Below are 17,747 nucleotides of genomic sequence, written 5' to 3' on the forward strand. Positions count from 1 at the left end.
TACATGGACTCACACTATGGGCTATTAACCTAATCAAAATGGTTCACATGGGTGCTATTTTTGAAAAGGTTTATAGGGATAGACTATTGTTTAAGTTATTAGACACTCATACTTTAGCATATCACATGTATTTGATTTCCTAGGATATGGTTAATGTAGTGTAAAATTATCGAGCATAAAATTGACATGTTGATGTATAATGAGGCAACTTACCATGTTTGTAAAATTAGATTATAAGTATTAACAAAAATGGATCTACATTGAAGGAGTATTGACAATATTTATTTACAAAAATGGATCATCTACATTGGAGGAGCTATTGACCTGCTGATGTATAAGGCATCCTACCATGTTTGAAAAATTAGACTATAAGCATTAACAATATTTTTGTTTGCAAAATCGATCATCTACATTAGAGGCTGAGGTATTGAATTCTCAATACTAAATTTTATGGAATGTTTATCATTGACATAAAGCTAAGTCAATGTTATTAGTTAAAAGTACTACTATGTATTTATCATACATACATACTCGACTTTTTTCACAAAACAAAATTTGCAAGTATGAAGATTTTAATCTAGTATCTTTCAAAGGTCAAAGCTGATAGTGTGATAGTGGAAGACATTTGAAGAAGTTGCTTTGCCATATAATTTAGTGTGCCTTTGACACTCATGAGCAATATCCTCTTGCATGCTTGATGAGCCAGAAACCAACACTCCAATGTTTTGTCCTTGGTACTCATTATTCAAACCATCGAATATTTCTATAGAAAAAACATGTAGTTAGTTATGGTATCTATTGTTGCAAAACATATGTGTGTGTACAACCTCTGACAATTTAGAGTTGCAAGTGTCAGATTGTGTATCTTTGTTGATATAAAACCAAAATCTAAGTGAAAGCATGAAATTTTTTTATTAAGCCTAGATACTGATGAGGATCACTATCTTCATGTTCAACTTCGACAACTATTATGGTGGTGACTAGAAAGTTTCTTTTTTATGAAGCTAAACTTTAAGTGTAATAAGTTCTAGGTTTAAAGTTTGGTCCATCATGACCCCCTCCGCCTCTCTTTTCCCCTCAAACCCCTATACGAGGAGACTCAATTGGTGATTCTAGATATGTAGGTCGGCATTTTGCAAGAGCTAATATGACATTGAAGGAAATGTATGCATCTAGATTCAATCCTAGATTTGGAATATAGAGTTCAATTATGTGAGCATAGCTCACACTAATAAATGCTCTAAATGTAACCTATGTACTACAATTAATCTATAGCTTATAGCCACAAAGTGTCAAACTAAAAGAAATGATTTAATGAAAGAGAGCAGACAATATATATGGTTCAACAACTCAATTGTAGAAATGTGTACTATGTGAATGTATTGTGAGATGTATCCTCATAAGTACTTGTGCATTATATTTGTAAAATGGACCAATCAAAAATAGTCACACCTAGGCTAAAATAGTGTAATTGTAGAAATGTGTACTATGTGAATGTATTGTGAGATGTATCCTCATAAGTACTTGTGCATTATATATGATAAAATGGACCGATAAAAAACAGTCATGCCTATGTGAATGTATTGTGAGATGTATCCTCATAAGTACTTGTGCATTATATATGATAAAATGGACCGATAAAAAACAGTCATGCCTATGCTAAAAGTAGTGCAATCAAAAGACATTGATATGCATATCGATTACTCATTTCATTGATAGGTATGATTACTCATTTTATGTAATGTGGGAATTAAGAGAGGAATGGTACCTGTCCAACGAGGCCTACAACGAAGGTGCAAGCTTCCATTCCATGGGGAGCCAGCATGTGAACCCACATTCTCCTCATCTTTTGTGGTGATTTCCTGAAGCTCTTGTTGGGAATTACTGGGTGAGCTATTTGCAATACCAATTTTTCTTGAATCAACCATAGGACAAGATCTTTGATGCTTCGAGTGAAACCACCAAAGTGAAACAATTATGCCTCCAAATATGGTAGTGCCCAAAACCATGCTTGCTACCACTAAATGTGCTCGGTTGTAGTTGGTAAAGTGAGCATCATAGTTTTTGATGATGAAGACATTCGAGAGACCCCATAGGATATAGAATCCCACCATGGATGCAAGGATAGTAGATGCTACCCAAATTGATTTACCTTTAGTGCTAATGCATGATATTCCTTGAGGGGTAGGCCCACTTATGGGGGATAATAATTCACTTCCAAACTCATTTGAGGGTTTCCAAGTAGAGCCTCCAAATGTGGCAAGGTCAAGCCTTTGATGGGTATTTGATTCTATATTCATTATACCTGCCATATTGCTGTAGTCTACAAGAGAAGTGGAAGTGATATAAGCAAAGACACGCACGTCCAATCCACGTGTTTCATATTCGGGCGCTATGTCATTGGGATCTATGCTGTTCAGAACACAAAGCTCCTCTGGCTTTCTCACACAATGATAGAGTTGGATCGAAGATGGCAAATCTCTATGTCCGCGTCTCTGTCTATGCAAGACATCGCGCAGGATAGCAAGAAGGGGAGTGACCCCAATACCACCACCAACTAGTATCAGTACATTATACCTGAAAAATGGTCAAGAATTCCAGGATTGTTACTGATGCGTGCATGCTTGGGATTGTGCTATACATGCATGCATTGCGTGCGTGCGTGCGTGTGTGTGGGTGTGTGTGTGTGTGTGTGACTGAGAGAGAGAGAGAGTACTTCAAGAAGAAGTCTGATTCATCTCCATAAGGGCCCTCAACCCCTGCCTTGAACGAGAAAGGACACCCAGGGGTGGTTCCATGTGCTTGGGCGGACTTCAACAGTTGGTCTTTTAAACTTGTCGTCCACTTTCCAAAAGGCTTAATCACAATAGAGAGCTCTTCTTTTTCATCCATGGCCGTTGATGTCACACTAAAGCAGTGCCACTGTAGCTTCATCAGCCTTGACAGGCTCGGAAATCGAAGGTACCAGCTGCTGAGTGCATGGTATACTAGTTCTTTTGTCATTCCACCATGATAACACAAGAAAAAGCACTGTGTAAAGGGAGGGGAGGGTTGAGAAAGCCGCTTGAATCATGGAGTGTATGATGTTATTATGGCACTATTAGGTATGTTACCTTGGGTACTGTTCCTTGCAATCCTTAGCTCTAGTGAGCCTGACTCCAAGACCTTGGCCGAGAGCACATCAACAGATTGTCGAGATTGTAGCATGCGCAGGAAGCGATCGATGAAGAAGAGCAGGCATGGTATGATGAAGAAGTGAATGGTCCACATGACATGGTAGAGCCAAAAAAGGAAAAAGACGATGTAGAGATGATGCAGCCCAAAGAACAACTCATACCATCTCCTCCGGAAAAATGAAAGGGAAGTTGCCCACATCACTAATCCAGCTATCAAGGCTACGACCCCCGCGACTACTGAGCATGCCTCCCCTTCTACTTCCCATCCAACAATCTATCATGGACAGCCAAAACCATAACAAAATACAGTCAGAAGAGACTTGAACCACATCAAGGATAGGATAGGAAGGAGTATAACAGAATGCCAAAATTATCCCGGAATGCAATGATTAGCCGCCTTATATCAGCAGAAATATTATAGGTCCAGGGACCATGTCGGGCCGTCATGGTCATGGGTCGTGGGAAGGAAGATCTCATCCATTAAATCAGGACACTTTATTTCAGGGAATCCAAATCTCATATACATAGCTATCAACATCTATTTAAATTCTGCAGCTTGCTGATGTGGAATAACATGATTTGCTGGGCTATCAACATCTGTGCAGAATGATTTCCAACTTGCTGCTGATGGGGGAAAATTCCATTGGCCTGGTTGTCAACATCTTTGAAGAATATTCCACTCCCCATGACCATGACGGTGTAAGGAAAGGCCATGGGTTTGGCCTTTCCCTAGGAAAATGGGTCGGCCTCCCAATGGCCTTTCCTTACACCTTGAAGTATACTCGTTGACGTGTTAATGACATGGGCACATGCTTCTTCAGCTTGGGCATTATCAATTGGGGGGAGGGGAATGCTTGGCCACCAGAAAGAGTCTCTCCCGTGTACCCCCCATGTGTAGCTAGGCTTCTCAGACAGGATAAGGTCAGTCTAGCATTCCAGGCGAACCAAAGTGAATGGACCAATTGGCTGCCAACTGATTTCACCAAGTATTTGCTCGCCATAATTCTGAGTGGGGAGCTTTTTTTTGACATGGGCACATGCTTGTATATATGATGATATGATAAGAGTGTTTTATGTATGCACATGCATATTAATTACCTCCTTGGCCGTATGAGAGGCAGCATAGTATATTATGTAGCCGATGCCATGGACGGTTAGAAGGGCGAGCGTCAGCACGGATAACCATATGTGGTACTTGACAGCATGCTCAAATGGCATTTTGATCAGTCGCAAGAACGGGGAACCCCTTGACACCGGGATCCAAAGTAGAGAGAATGGAATCATGGCAGATCGACCCATGTAGTAGGCAGCGTAGGCCACCTTGGTTACTTGCCTGTTGACATGCAACAAAGCACAATTTTAGACAGTTAATTCTCACTGAAACCGAACTAATTAATATGCTTTAGGGCGAAATAATCATTATCACAATCACAAAAAACATTGAGGAGTGTTCGATCTTGCGGTTGTATGATTAGTGAGGTAATTAATGAGTATGATCGTCTCCAAAGCACAAACTATGTAGTTAATTCTCACTGAAACTGAATTAATTATAATTTAGAGCGAAGTTATCTTTCTTTGTCACGATCACAAAAAGCGCTGAGAGGAGTGTGATCGTCTCTGACATGTAGCAAAGCTCAATAATTATTATCATGATCACAAAAAGCATTGAGAGGAGTATAATCATCATCAAGATCTCGAATTAAAGCATTGAGAAGAGTGCTCGATTTCGGTACTATAATTAGTCAGGTAATTAAGGAGTATGATCGCCTCTGATCTGATCTTACAGAGATGTTTCGAAGATTTCGGGTGGTTCTGTCTTGAATCTCTCCTCGATTTCTTTGAAGCCCAAGTAGATCATTCTGCCAAAGCTATACGTGACCAGGAAGAGGATGCCCAGGATGAAAAGCACGTCTGCAGCCGTCAACACTCCCATTAATGGGCTTTTTACCACCAATGGGTAGGTCGTGATGCTCGGGCGAGTCGGCCTGTGCAGGGTGGTATCCTCCTTAGTTGTAGCTACCGTCCTGTAAGTACAGTATTACAGCACCCAAAATGAAGTGTTATTGATCCAATATTATTAAAGCACCCACCATAATTAAGTGCAGTATTATTAAACCACCCACAAAAAGTATTATTGACCCGATATTTTGAAATCCGAATCACTCCAAGTTGGTCAGTACCCCCACATCCTTTTGAATTATCTAGCTAATCCTCTTACTGAGCACATTATCACGACGAGTAAAGCCACCGATTAGACTTAATCGTTATCCTGTAGAAGCAAATTAACACAGGGAAGTTTGTTTTTTAAGCGTCAAAAGCAGCTGGCTTACTTGCTTTTCTTTCTCAGCTCAATCACTGCAAAGCTAAGCAGGGCCACAATTATTAATGGGGTTGTCTGGTAGATCAAAACGGACCCTGCAAAAGTGTGGGAAACAACCAGATTACGCATTATTAATCAGTCAATCCAACTGCAAATCAATAATTTAACACGACGTGCATGGTCATCTTTCCAATAAGAGCTGATTTAGTAGCACGTGATTGATAATATGGGACATCCATCTTAATGATCCCATGCAGCTACCATCTTGTATCTGGATTTTGTAGCTAATAGCTAACAATGTTGAGCTAAAAAATGGCCCTACGGCTACATCACTTAGCAATTTAATCTAAGATTACTAATTTCTAACGACATATTACTTCCTTGTAATTAAGGGCGATTAACTAGAAATGAGTCAGTATATTGATAATTAACCATCGCTTCGACCATTGTAACTCCAGAGTCCATGGCCTTTTAACAACCAAGGGCCTTGAATTTTAATCAATGGAAATAAATTAAGTTTACATATAGCAGGTTCTAGGAGCCCAGGATTAACGTAGAATGTTATGATAATTAATAACGATTACAAGGTGATGACGATTACCATAGTAGCCATCAGTGCGGAAGAACCTGGAGTGCATGCGGCCCTCAAGCCGATCAAGGTACTTGGGGTCATTATTGGGCTCAGAGGACATGATCCAATACAGCGCCCACATGAGGCTTGCTGCACAGATGATGGAAAGCAAGCCATGCCTGGCTATGGTGAGAAGAAGCTGCCTCTCCATCTTACTAGGTGATCTTGCAGCTACTGCAGCTCCCTTACTTAATGAGCTCTCTTTATATAGCTTTGTGCTTAATTCCCATACATCAATGGCCAATAGTTGACTACCAAATCTATTTTTATTAGGGTAATTATATAATAAACGTTGACTGTGCAGTTTACAGGTTTGGTAATGATAATTTCTGCTTTTTTTTTCCCTACTTCAGCACACTGTTTTCAAAGAGAATCATTTCCTTCGTTTTCTTACATAAAAAAGCATCCTCTTTTTGACAAAAAAAGAAAAGAAAAAGTTACACTCAACGGCAACCACTATGTGGAAGTGTAGCATCGAGTACGCAAATTTTTGCAGGCTTCTCACAGCTTTCCATGGATGAAAGTTGGCCGGTTCTATCTGTGCGTGATGCTCTGATAGAAGCTGTACTGTTCTGTGCGGCATGTGAGCGCAGCATGTGCAGCGAGGTCGTCAACGGGGGTGAAACGTGAGGAGGCCAGCTTTCGGCACACGCGCCAGCACGTGCAGGGTACGCGCGGTAGCTCGTAGCTTGAGCTTCTCGTGCACACTCCTCTCGACCAGCATGCCATCTGCTCACTCCTCTGGTGCATCAAATCTCCATACAATCATACGCGCTAAGCTCCTGCATGCACCTTAATTATGCGCCTTAATCTCATTCCCCCCCTAATTTCACTTTGGCCTTGGCAGCACCGACACCCCAGTCATGGCCCACCACCTTGAGCCTTTCCATTGGCTACTTTGGGAAGTATAGTCTGGAACTATAAAATCCCATTTTAACCCACTACTCATCTCGATGAGCGCTTATCAAATTTCATCAGTCATATTGGTGTCCTCATGCATGCCAACATTCTTTTGGAGCAGTGATTTTGCAGGTGTTATAACAAAATGGACATTTGTGTGTAGGTTCAAATATATCCATCTGCAAAAAAACAAAAGATATATATATATATATATATATATATATATATAGATAAGTGCACATGTAATGGACATTCCACATCCATGTGTGAGTAATAGTGAATGTACGTTCACATGTAGTGGAGAAGAGTGAGTCTCTCATCGTGTGCACTAACAGCATATAACTAACTACTATTGCTTTGAAGATGCATCATGCAACCATAGTTATGTCCCTTCCCAACTTAGTTTGAATAGGAGACTTCATCAATTTACCGCCAATACTAAGAGGTGGATTGACCGTCTACATCGACCAAAGATATTGAGACCAAAGATGACTTTACAATGCCCAACAATCAAAAACCAAGAGCATAACGATAGAAAGTCATTTTTAGCTTAGAGTTTCATTTAAATAAGTTAATGTACTATTAGATGCCATCATGAATTTGCATCCCAAACTTTCCTAGACATTGAACCTTTGTGTTGAAAGACTCTAGCTTAGATTTGACTAGCCATCAATTATAGTAGGTAGGAACAAGGAGTGAAAGCAAACCCATAGAATAGGGTAAGTAGAATCATAGTGTTGGTATCAGCCCTTTGAATCTAATGCTATCTCTTTTAGGTATAACAGCTAGAAGAGGGAAGAATGAGTAGATCCAACGGGTCTCCTTAGGCCTTACCACCTCACATCTCACCTAACTAGTCGCTCATGCAACTAGTGGTCACAAGCCTTGGGAAAGACATTTACGCATCCATAACAATTGAGTTGACAAAATTTTGGCATTGTTAGTAACTAGAGTTGAAATTGGCCAAGAACAATATTTTAGAGTTTCTATTGCCCCGCAAATTAAGATGGGGATACTCTAGAGTGCAAGAGGCTTAGGAGGAATCCAAGTATAATGATCAAGCATGGAGTTAAAGAAATCTTGCCTATGAAAAAAAAGAGGTGTCCTTGTAGGCTATGGACAGTGAAAAGATGTCCAGCAAAGGTTGTACTTGAGGCCCAAAAACCAAGGGATGCCACAAGTGTGTTGTTGGGTGCCAAAAGCAAGAGCTCTGCAACAAAAGTTTCCATTTGAATTATAGCCTCCCATGGAGAAAGATAGCAAGCGAGATATCAAATTTAAAATCAATTGTGACGATGCCCTAAGCTTACAAGCTCAAGCCCTAAGATAGGAATGAAGACACAGGGTAGTCCGATTAATGCAAAAGGAGCAAGACAGTGGAGAGGTGCCAATCTGCAAGGTTAAAGCAATGATTCGATTAAATTTTCATGTGGTAGAGTTGTAAATCTCTCAAGCACAGCCTAATCAACAATACAAGGAAGCTGCATCTAGCTAACCCAAGCTAGACACCCCTGATTGTCAAACCGCCATGTTACCACTTCCATTTCAACATTGTTTTTTACCAACAAAATCCACAATAATTCTTGATTGTAGGTGCTCTTATGATGCTCCCAAGTCATTCATGTCAAGCTCAAGCCGTAAGATAGGAATGGAGACATAGGGTAGTCCACTTAATGCAAAAGGAGCAAGAGAATGGAGAAGTGCCAATCTACAAGGTTGAAGTAATGACTCCATCAAATTTTCATGTGGTAGAGTTGGAAACCTCTCAAGCACAAGATAATCAACAATACAAGGAAGTTTCATCTAGCTAACCAAGCTAGACACCCTGGACTGTCAAACTGGCATGTTACCACTTCCGATTCAGCGTTGTTCTTAACCCCGACAAAATCCACACACCTCAATGAGTGTATTTAGTTATGCTGTAATTCTTGATTGTAAGTGCTCTTAAGATAATCCCAAGACATTTATGTCAAGGTCATAACATGAGAAACTTGGCTAGAAAGGCCAAACACTTATAAAATCCTTACATTTGGTCATGAGTGCCTTGGGTCACTTACTCTCAGGTGGGCATGAGAAACATCTTCTTATATTTGTAATCACTTTCCCCATTCATGTAATAGAGTTAAGTGTTATGTCCAATCTCTCTTGAAACTCTAATTTAGCATTGTGGATGTGATTAGGATTAGTCTAGGATATGCTTCGCACTAATCAGTTCGTCTTCTCCTTCTTCCCTTCTCTTTCCTCTTTCTTGAGGGTTAGGCATAGCATAGTAATCGACTTCATATGAGAATTTCATTCCAACCTTTGTGAGGAGTGGTTGCACCACCCATTGGAAATTGGTGTGACACGAGTGCAAGAGAAGTGTAAGACCAAGAAGCTCTACACATGCAAGGGTGAAGCTCTTAGGCTGAGCTCGAGCTTGGAAATTTAGTAAGTCTTCCACACAAGTATTACTCCCACAAGGAGTGCCTTATCACTTCTAGTTGATGAACTTCTAACTCCATTTCAATGGAGTTAACCATTCAATATTGAGTAGTAGCACACCAAGGAAGAGGTATGGATGTGAAAGTAGTTTGTGTTGTTTTTAATGTTGATACTTCTACGGTTGATGAACTTCTAGCTCCAATTTCAATGGAGTTAACCATTCGATATTGAGTAGTAGCACACCAAGGAAGAGGTATGGATGTGAAAGTAGTTTGTGTTGATTTTGTGTTGTTTTGAATGTTTATACTTTGAATTTATGCTTTATTTTATGTTTAACTAGTGTTGATGTTACCACTTAACTGGTTAACATGGTTTTACATGCTTATCCTATTGTAAGGCTACTACAAGGAGCTTTTCTATCTTACCCACTCAAATAAGCACCTATCTTTTATAAGATAACGTAGGACATGGTTTTACCTACACCTACAGTAAGGCTACTTCAAGGAACTTTTCCATCTTACCTACTCAAACAAGCATCTATCATTTATAAGATAGCGTAGGAAAATGGCAGTGGTAAGGATGGGGGTTCGATAAGTTCTACTAGGATCTCTTGGTTGACGAGATTATCATCATCACGCAACTTCTTATTCAGTGTACTAACATGAAAAACTAGATGAACTTTAGAGCTTTCTGCTAAAGCTAACTTATAAGAAACACTACCTACTTTTTTAAGTATTGCAAATGGACCGCAATACCTTGGAGATAGCTTCGGAATTCTCTTTGGTTTCAAAGATTTGGAGTGTGCGGGAACCTTTAAAAACACTTTATCACCTTCCTCAAAGATGACTTGCCTACTACGATCTTTGTCTACATAATGTTTAGCACTATCCTGTGCTCTCTTAACATTATCTTTTGCGATTTTCGTCATCTCCTAGAGATCTTGAAGAAAATATTTAACCTTTTGTATCTTTTCTTTCTCGATTCCAACGGCCACTAGAGCTCGTGGCTAAAAACCATACATCAACATAAATGGACCAAATCCCACTGTTGAAAGTTTGGCACTATTATAAGCAATTTCCAATATAGGTAAATAATCTTCCCAATTGGTTTTCTTTTTGCTTACATATGCTCGTACCATGTCTTCATACTTATTATATCCATCGCTTTAAGGATGATTAGATATACTCATACTTAGCATGGTGTCCAATCTCTTGAACACAACATGCCAAAAATGACTGCTAAACTTTGAATCGCTATCACTAACTATATCGGCATAGGTAAGCCATATAGTCGATAGATATTTTCAATGAATAGCCTTACTAACTCAGGTGTACTCATTTTTATCAACCTATCTATGATATCCCAAACCAAATTGTGGCCTCTGTTTGTTTTAGGTAATCCAACTATAAAGTCCATTGAGATACTCTGCCACTTGCCATTCGGGATCTCTAGTGGACTTAGTAAACCACCTACCTTTAGGAGTTTTGCTTTATTGACCTGGCACTTTTGGCAATTTAAGACATAGTCTTGGACGTCCTTACTTAAGACAGACCAATAAAATTGTATCTTAACCATTGCATATGTCTTTCGTATTCCAAGATGACCAGCACTCGGACTATCATGACATTCAAATAAAATACAATGCCTAATGTCTGAGTCCAAAGGTATACATACTCTACCTTTGTAAAGTAAGTAACCGTTGTTGATGGAAAAATTCTTCCAGCGATTTCGTTCATCACTCGTAAATGACATGTCTCCTTGAGACATCTCTCAAGACTTACTGCTAGTTGAAGTGTCTGTCTCGTGAATGGGGCTATCTTTATTTGTAGTCAAGGGATCCCTCTTCTTTATGTGACACTTCACACGTGGGCATAATACAGATCATCAACGCACTTCCCCTTAAGTGATTACAAAAAATCACTCTTAATTTGAGTAAAACTCAACTTGTTATAACCATGGGTATGCAACTCAATGAATCAGCTACCACATTGTAACATCCTTTTCTATATCCCAATTGAAAGTCAAACTCTTGGAGCAACTCTATCCATCAAGCTTTGAGTCCTTTCAACTCTTTTTGACTAGATAGCCATTTGATACTTTCATGATCAAAGACTATCTCAAATCTGGCACCATATAAATAATGCCTCTACTTCTTTAAGGCATGAATTATAGCATATAACTCCCTTTCATAAGCTGCATAATTCTGTTGAGCTCTGTCAACTTTTTACTTTTACATGCAATAGGTTTCCCCCTTTGTAAGAGGAATTCTCCTAGTGCATCATTACCTAGCATCTATCTCTACCACAAAGGGTTGATTCGGATCGACAACTTGGAGAATGGGAGTTGTAGCTATAGCTACCTTAAGTTTTTCAAAACTTCTTTAATGGGAATCTCCCCAAATGAAGGTCTTTCCCTTTTCTTTAAGCTGATCCGTCATGGGAACATCTATCTTAACATAATCTCAAACATACTTTCTATAGAATCCAGACAAACCAAGAAAAATTTGTAATTCTTCTAAGTTTGTGGGATGTGGCCATTTCAATATGGCTTCAACTTTCATTGGATCCATATGAATGCCATCTTCCGAGATTATGTGGCCTAATTATTGAATTTCTTTTATGAATAATTCACATTTATGCTCTTTGGCATAAAGTGAATGCTTCATAAGTAACTGAAATACTTGCCATAAGTGTTTGAAATGTTCTTTCTTTGGTACGATTGTAGATCAGGATATCGTCTAGGAAAACCATGGTAAATTTTCCTAAATAGGGTTTTAAGACACTATCCATGAGTGTCATGAAAGTGGGCGGAGCATTAGTCAAACCAAAGGGCATGATTAAAAACTTATACTGACCAAACTTAGTTTAGAAAGTAGTCTTTTGGGCATCCGCTTCCCGAATTCTCACTTGATGATATCTAGATCATAAATCGATTTTTCGTAAATTACTTTTTCCCTTGGAGTTGATCAAACAAATCATCTATTCATGGCAAAGGATACTTATTCTTAATCATGATTTTATTCAAACCATGGTATTCTACGCATAGTCGCATAGACCCATCTTTTTTCTTCATGAATAGAATTGGTGAAGCCCAAGGGATACTTATTCTTAATTGTGATTTAATTCAAACCACGGTAGTCTATGCATAGTCGCATAGACCCATCTTTTTTCTTCTAAGTTTGTGGGATGTAGCCATTTCAATATGGCTTCAACTTTCGTTGGATCCATATGAATACCATCTTCTGAGATTATGTGGCCTAATTATTAAATTTCTTTTACAAAGAATTCACATTTACTCTCTTTGGCATAAAGTGAATGCTTCCTAAGTAACTCAAATACTTGCCATAAGTGTTCGAAATGTTCTTTCTTGGTAGTATGACTATAGATCAGGATATCATCTAGGAAAACCACGATAAATTTTTATAAATAGGGTTTCAAGGCACTATCCATGAGTGTCATGAAAGTGGCTAGAGCATTAGTCAAACCAAAGGGGATGACTAAAAACTCATACTGACCAAACTTAGTTCAAAAAGTAGTCTTTTGGACATTCGCTCTCACTTGATGATATCCAGATCGTAAATCGATTTTCGTAAATCACATTTTTCCTTGGAGTTGATCAAACAAATCATCTATTCGTGGGGCAAAGGATACTTATTCTTAATCGTGATTTGATTCAAACCACGGTAGTCTATGCATAGTCACATAGACCTATCTTTTTTCTTCACAAATAGAATTAGTGAAGCCCAAGGCGAAGCGCTTGGTCGAATGAATCCACTTTAAAGGTATTCCTTTAACTGTCGTTCTACTTCTTATGCTTCCTTAAAACTAAGTCGATTCTTTATGCTTAATTAGGATGCTTTTTATGTATATCTCTCTCTCTCAAAAGAATAGTCATTCCTATGACTAATTCTTTATTCAAATGGATGCTTCTCATTGATAAATTCTCAATTCAAAAATCAAAGTCTATGCTAGTTAAGCTAGAGGTTAAGAAAATGGCTTTTTTATGCTTTTATGATGCTAATAAAATTATGGTAAACTTATGATTTAATTCCATAAATTGGATTTAAGTCTAAGGATAGTTATTCTATCATAATTGTATTGCAAAGTCTTATTCTTTCTAGAAATATTAAAAATTATCAGTAATAGCACCAGCGAAGCTATGGCAAAATTTTTAGAAATTAATACATAATTCATTTTTATGCATAATGTGAAAAGAGGACTTCCTACCATATTCTAGGATTGGTCATCTTATGCTAAAAGAATGATTTTCATCACATTCATGGAAAACTAATTTTTGGTATTTATGCATAAATAATTAATTAAAGAAAAGAGAAATTTTTGGTATTTTTATTTTTATGCAAAAAGAGGAATTTCCATGATAATGGAGATCCATGTAATTAATTGGAAAGAGAGAAAATTTGATATATTAAAATAATGAATATTTTTATTTTAATTTAAAGATGAATTTTAGATAAATTTATTTTTATGCATGAGAAAATTTATATTAAAAAAAGATATTCCCATGAAATTTGGAATTCAATCATTTAAATGGTAAAACTACAATTCTTGGCATAATTGAATTAATGGATATTTTTATTTAAATTTAAAGATAAATTTTAAATAAATTTATTTTTATGCATGAGAAAATTTAAATGATAAAAGAGGAATTCCCATGAAATTTGGAATTCAATCATTTAAATGGTAAAGTGGTTCTTGGCATAATTGAATTAATGGATATTTTATTTAAATTTAAAGAGGAGTTTTAGATAAATTTATTTTTATGCATGAGAAAATTTAAATGATAAAAGACGAATTTCCATGACATTTGGGATTCAATCATTTAAATGGTAAAAGTGGAATTCTTAGTATAATTGAAATAAAGAATATTTTTATTTAATTTAAAGAGAAATTTCAGATAAATTTATTTTATGATAAAAGAGGAATTCCCATGACAGTTGGAATCCAATCATTAAATGAGAAAAAGAGGAATTTTAAGCTTATTTGGATATTTGTAATTAGTTAAAAGAAGAAATTTGATGGTATTTAAGTAGAGAAAGATTTGAATTAAATTTTGGTGGGACAAAGAAAGAATTTTCACCATAATTCCACCTAGAGAATTAGGGTTGATAAATTAAACTGGTAGAAAGAATATCTTTAGATATTTTATGTGTTTAAATCACCAAATTGATATTTACCCAAAATTAGATTAAATGGAAGGAGAGTATCTTCATCAAAATCCGATATTCTCATATAGAACCAATTCTTAATCTATTATGGTTAGGAAGGAATGAAATTCATAAAGATGAAATTTTCTTACAGTTAGAAGTTCAGTAGATGTTTATCAGACAAAAATCCTTGTTAGAACTAAACCGAATGATTTTGGTTAGATCACGACTATGAGAGGGGCGGTTAGTAAACTACTTGTCCATCTCTCGATCTAAATCAAGCAAAAACTTCGTGTGACCAATTCCAATTCTTAATACAAAGAATAGACCGCCATTGAATTAACCTAGTTCTCTTGACCGAATTCACCAAGAATATAGTTGGACAGTCAGTCAATTGATGGGTAGATTACATTGATGAGAGATCAATGATTCTCATTATGAAATTATGGATTAAAGAAAAAGGGTTTTGTGAAACCAATTTCAAACCGGGAATTTTACTTGCATAGAACCTCTGTTTTCTTTTAAAGGACTGTTTTATGCCAGAATGCTGGAGGAAGCATTTGGTATGTGTTTAACTAAGAAGAGGCTCGTTTTGCAACAGTTGACAGGGAGTCGTCGAGGGACGTCGCTCCGCAGGAAAGCCTGCCGAGGTCTTGACCAGCCTCGGTATGGTTAAAATGGTGCGCTTCCGGTATGATGGGCAAGGACCGATGAAGTAGTCCTTGAGTGAAGTGCTAGGACACCTAAGTAGGATCCTAGAGGGTTTTGACCAGGGGATGCACAGGCTCACAGTTGCTAGGACACCCATGCATGCATCGAGGAAGATTTGGATGGACTAAAAAGAATGACTTTTGTGAAAAAAAATTGATATTGAATCTCGTTGGTTGGCCAGCTGGTCTTCAATGGAGAGTCCAGATGATATATTTTGTAATACAATGGACTCAATATTTTTGGAGGACTATGATCAGTAATACTATAATTTTCATTGAAAAACGCTCACCACCTGTCCACTCAGGGGCCTTTTCGATAGTTTCTAGCTCATAGTAACCGGCAATATATTCACATATAAAAATGGAATCTCCGTGGAAGATCAGCAAGATCAACCAACGGATCCATATAAAAGAGCCATGGATTCATCCGTTGAGGACCAACAAGGTCAATCAGTCAAAATACATGCCCGAATTCAAAAAACAACTCTTACTCCTTGTTCCAATAACTTCCTCAACGCACGCGTGGGTATCGTTGGTGACCCAGAGCCCGAGCACCGTATGGTCAGCACCCTCTAGGATCCTTCGCAGGTGACCTAGCACTTCACTCATAGGCCGCTTCCTTGGTCCCTCATCCATCGTACCGGAAGCTCACCATTTTAATCGAACCGAGGCTAGTCAAGACCTTGGTCGTCGAGACCTTGCTACGCGAGACGTCCTCCATTGACTCTCCGTCAGCTGTTGTAACTTTATCAGACTAGGTCTCCACAACCTCATTCACAAGACGGTCAAAATGCTTCCCCAGCATTCTTGACATAAAACAGCCATTTAAAAACAGGTCATAAATACAGTTTCTATAACGAACTCTCGTCTTTCCACATTGTTCCACATCAATCCTCATTTATTTCATGTGTATTCCCATTCTCATCACATCATTCATCATATCTTTTTTCATTTATCCGCATCAGATCTCATCCACTCGCATCTACCCATATCCACATCTCATCACATCACATTCATTCACATCTCATCAATTCAGACCATATCACATTCACTGACATCACATCTCATTCATTTTACCTCACATCTCATTCATTCACATCTATCCCGATTCACATCACATCACATCACATTCATTCATATCCATCATATTCACATTCATTCATATTCATCACATTCACATCCACATATATTTATGACACATCACATCTCTTTCCATCACATCACATTCTTTCACATACACATCTATATCCATTCTTTCACATACTCATTCACACCAATTCTTTCACATCCATTCTTTCACATATACATTCACATCCATTCTTCATTTATACATTTACATCCATTTTCATCACATATCATCCACTCATATCCCATATCAATGTATCATTCATTTACATCCTGATTCACATGACATCACATCTCATCCAATCATTCACATCTATCTGATTCACATCACATCTATTCACCTCACATCTCATCACCTCTATTCATATCACATCCATCCATCTATTCACATCTATCTGATTCACATCACATCTCATCACATCTATTCACCTTACATCTCATCACCTCTATTCACATCACATCCATCCATCCATTCACATCACATCTATTCACCTCACATCTCATCACCTCTATTCACATCACATCCATGCATCCATTCACATCTATCTGATTCACATCACATCTCATCACATCTATTCACCTCACATCTCATCACCTCTATTCATCTCATCACCTCATATCTCATCACCTCTATTCACCACATCCATCCATCCATCCATCCATCCATTCACATCTCATCACCTCTATTCACATCCATCCATCCATTCACATCTATCTGATTCACATCACATCTCATCACATCTATTCACATCACATCTCATCACATCTATTCACTTCTATTCACCTCACATCTCATCACCTCTATTCACATCACATCCATCCATCCATTCACATCTATCTGATTCACATCACATCTATTCACCTCACATCTCATCACATCTATTCACATCACATCCATCCATCCATCCATCCATTCACATCTCATCACCTCTATTCACATCCATCCATCCATTCACATCTATCTGATTCACATCACATCTATTTACCTCACATCTCATCATCTCTATTCACATCACATCCATCCATCCATTCACATCTATCTGATTCACATCACATCTATTCACCTCACATCTCATCACCTCTATTCACATCACATCCATCCTTCCGTTCATTCAATAAATCTTTTATGCATCTTTTTATGCATAAAATCAATTTTAATGAGAGTAACACTTTTGAAAGAAAAATAAAAGATTGCATAAAACCAATTTTAATGAGAATAACACTTTTGAAAGAAAAATAAACCCTTTATGCATCTTTCTATGCATAAAATCAATTTTAATGAGAATAACCTTTTGAA

The 17,747-nt window shown here is 37.7% G+C and overlaps 1 protein-coding gene across 1 annotated transcript; it reads right to left on the minus strand.

The window, feature by feature from the left end:
* Positions 1 to 260: 260 nt before the first annotated feature.
* LOC147619146 (ferric reduction oxidase 6-like) lies at positions 261 to 6,493 on the minus strand. Its single transcript, XM_086774326.1, has 8 exons — positions 6,098 to 6,493; positions 5,507 to 5,591; positions 4,961 to 5,200; positions 4,275 to 4,509; positions 3,114 to 3,450; positions 2,717 to 2,993; positions 1,769 to 2,577; positions 261 to 763 (listed from the first exon to the last, which is right to left on the minus strand). Exons 1-8 carry the CDS (start codon positions 6,276 to 6,278, stop codon positions 588 to 590), a joined length of 2,340 nt encoding a protein of 779 aa, XP_086630452.1. The 5' UTR covers positions 6,279 to 6,493; the 3' UTR covers positions 261 to 587.
* Positions 6,494 to 17,747: the final 11,254 nt, after the last annotated feature.

Source organism: Cibotium barometz, chromosome 34, assembly GCF_041138505.1.
Source record: "Cibotium barometz isolate CiBa-2024 chromosome 34, ASM4113850v1, whole genome shotgun sequence".
In the NCBI taxonomy this organism is placed as follows: Eukaryota; Viridiplantae; Streptophyta; class Polypodiopsida; order Cyatheales; family Cibotiaceae; genus Cibotium; species Cibotium barometz.